The sequence below is a fragment of the Eucalyptus grandis genome, chromosome 8 (assembly GCF_016545825.1).
Source record: "Eucalyptus grandis isolate ANBG69807.140 chromosome 8, ASM1654582v1, whole genome shotgun sequence".
In the NCBI taxonomy this organism is placed as follows: Eukaryota; Viridiplantae; Streptophyta; class Magnoliopsida; order Myrtales; family Myrtaceae; genus Eucalyptus; species Eucalyptus grandis.
Genome location: NC_052619.1, coordinates 23,135,332 through 23,138,049, shown reverse-complemented (window position 1 = coordinate 23,138,049; position 2,718 = coordinate 23,135,332). Strand labels below are relative to the sequence as shown.

The 2,718-nt window shown below is 38.3% G+C and overlaps 1 protein-coding gene across 1 annotated transcript; it reads right to left on the bottom strand.

Annotated features, from left to right (window-relative positions):
* Positions 1-1,322: 1,322 nt before the first annotated feature.
* Positions 1,323-2,480, bottom strand: LOC104457217 (probable calcium-binding protein CML41). The gene has a single exon (XM_010072153.3). It carries the CDS (start codon positions 2,285-2,287, stop codon positions 1,700-1,702), a length of 588 nt encoding a protein of 195 aa, XP_010070455.1. The 5' UTR covers positions 2,288-2,480; the 3' UTR covers positions 1,323-1,699.
* Between the last annotated feature and the right edge of the window lie 238 nt (positions 2,481-2,718).

Here is a 2,718-nt window from a genome sequence, read left to right as displayed (position 1 = left end):
CTAAAATAAATTAGATGGATTCAATTGGCAAAATATAAAAAAGGTTTAAGACTCAATTGGCACAATTGAAAAATTTAAGACTAAATTAGAATATGTGTAATAAGTTTATGATTTTTTGGGTACTTTTCCCATTCTTAAGCTATAACTTTTGTATATTCTTGATTTTCGTATTTTATTCTTGTTTGAGTCGAGAGCGGGTCACAATTCTTGCACACGACAATGAAATAGAAAGGGATGATGGGAATATTAAAAAAAAAATAACCATAGCATACTCTGACAATGTAATAAAGAATTTTTGTGCAAACAGTATTGTACACCATTGATTTGAGGGAATGGGTAATTATAATCATCAAATTAAGGGTGAATAAGGCCGTTTGTGTAAAATTTCATTTGCACTGGCGGTGTATAATCTATTTATCCATATTAAGATTACCTGAAGGATCCGGTAAAATTCAAATCTGATATGAGTTGGAGAGCATAATTAAACAAAAACGAGAGCCTACGGATCAAAAACCTAGTATTCGTTTTTCTTTTTCAATTTAAGCATCTAAACTGTTATATTGGTTGTAATGTAGACCTTGATACAAATGATCCATAAACTTTAGGCTAATGTGCAATGCCATCTCTCAACTTTTAATTTGTTCGATACAACCCTTTAATTTTAGCTCGATGTGTAATGTGATACCAGTATATGAACTTTTGATACATCTTCAATTTAGTCTTTTGTGTATATGAAAATATTTAATATTGCCATTCCATTCAGTCAAGTTCAGGAACGACATATAGTTTAGGAACTAAATTGAACATGTATAAAAAACTTTAAAATATATTGAATAAATTAAAATTTTATGGACTACATTGCACGTTGTGTTGAAGTTTATGAACCATTTGTGTAATTATCTCTTTGTGTAACTTGGGCTTTTATAGATATATAAGAACATAATTTGCTATCTGAAATGTGTTGGAGATTAAAGTCTATGAAATAATAGGTTCGATTAGCACATCATGAGCGTGTATAAACAAAACTTTGGATATTATAAATCTTTTTCACTTTTAGGAACAATGAAGCAAATACTCTTTCTTCAAATTAGTTTGGAGTAAATTTGTTATAAGTATATTAATTTGGATTTTCGATGGTAAAAAATTAATTTAATGTAAGTTTGTCACAAGTTTACTAATTTGAAATTTTTCATAATATTAACCATATGTTTTTTGGTACAATTATAGATAGAATATATATGCAACTAGCGTCGAGATTCTTTTGGTTTTATTGGCGAGTATGAGAACGTACATAGTAGGAATCAATTATTATATCGGGAATATTGGTTAAGCGGTTGACCTCATAGTCCAGGATGGTTCAACCAAAAAGTTAACTTTGAAAGCGACAAGTTCAAAAAAAAAAAAAAAAAAACCATGGATGTAGATATTATCTTAAACTCCCATGCCACACAGTACTTGCAAGCAGTATACAGACTTCAATATAAAGAACTGAAACGACACCATTTAAAAGATTAGCACCCGCATTCCCATTCGAGCAATGCATTGGACCTCAAATTTGACTCCTCGTCCGTGCATCTATCCAACCCTTTTTTTCACGCATTCTCCTCTCTATATCTCCCTCTCTCTCTTCTTTTCTTTTTTGTTTTCTGTTTCGCTTCAAACACAAGAACACGCTTCATCATGTTACTTCCCTCCGAAGCTACGCCATCATCTGGTTGAACTCCTGAAAATCAAGAACTCCATTCCCATCAGTGTCGTAGACCCTTATCATGTTCTCGCACTCCTCGTACGACTTTGCGTCCCCTAGACGCCGCAGCATCGTCTGCAACCCTCTGGGGGTGATGCTCCCGGACCCCTTCTCGTCCTCGAACATCTCAAAGGCCCGCCTCAGGTCATCATCGCCGTCCGTCTTCATCAGCTTCAGGAAGTCACTGAAGTCGATCAAGAGGTCGCCGTCAGTGTCGAGCTCCTCGATGACGCTCTGGGCGTCCTCCTGCGACATATACTCGCCGACGGACCCAAAGTACGCCCGGAGCTCGAGGGCGGAGATTTTGCCGTCCCCATCGGTGTCGAAGCGGCAGAAGACTTCCTGGAGCTCTTGCTCTCTGTTGGGGGAGATGGTACGTTTGAGGTTAGGAGCGGGGAGAGTGGAGGTTGGAGAAGACGGAGTGCTCAAGTTGGAGGAAGATGACTTGGATTGAGAACTCCGTCGTGGGAAGGTCAGCCGAAGGCTCTTGTTGAGCCACTTGAATGGTTTTGGCGACGGTGCCGATCCGTCGTTAGCCATGACCGAACGGGGCCAAACGGAGACTTTTCTTTATCCTTGAAAAAAGAAGAGTCGTACAGTTGTGAGAGAGAGGTTGCCTTGGAATGATCGTGGAAAAGGTTTGGCACGAAGCAGGCAATGTATGAAGTTGCTGTGAAGTTGCAGGGAGGGATGGGGGAGAAGATAAAGAGCGGGTCTCGGTATCAGAAAATTAATTATTCGTATAAGGAAACTGCATGGCAACTTCGTTCGGGTCCCAACACACAAGAAAAATGTCCTCAAAATTCTTTAATAGTGGTGGGTCGCATGGTACACTCTTCCTTTTTTCTTTAGGTTAATTAATCTCCCAGCATTACATCGCACACAAATTAAAAAGAGCTCGAGCGTGCACCGACGGTGTTAAAACAAGTTTCAAGAAGCGGCCATATACATCATGATTTGATCAAGTTTGT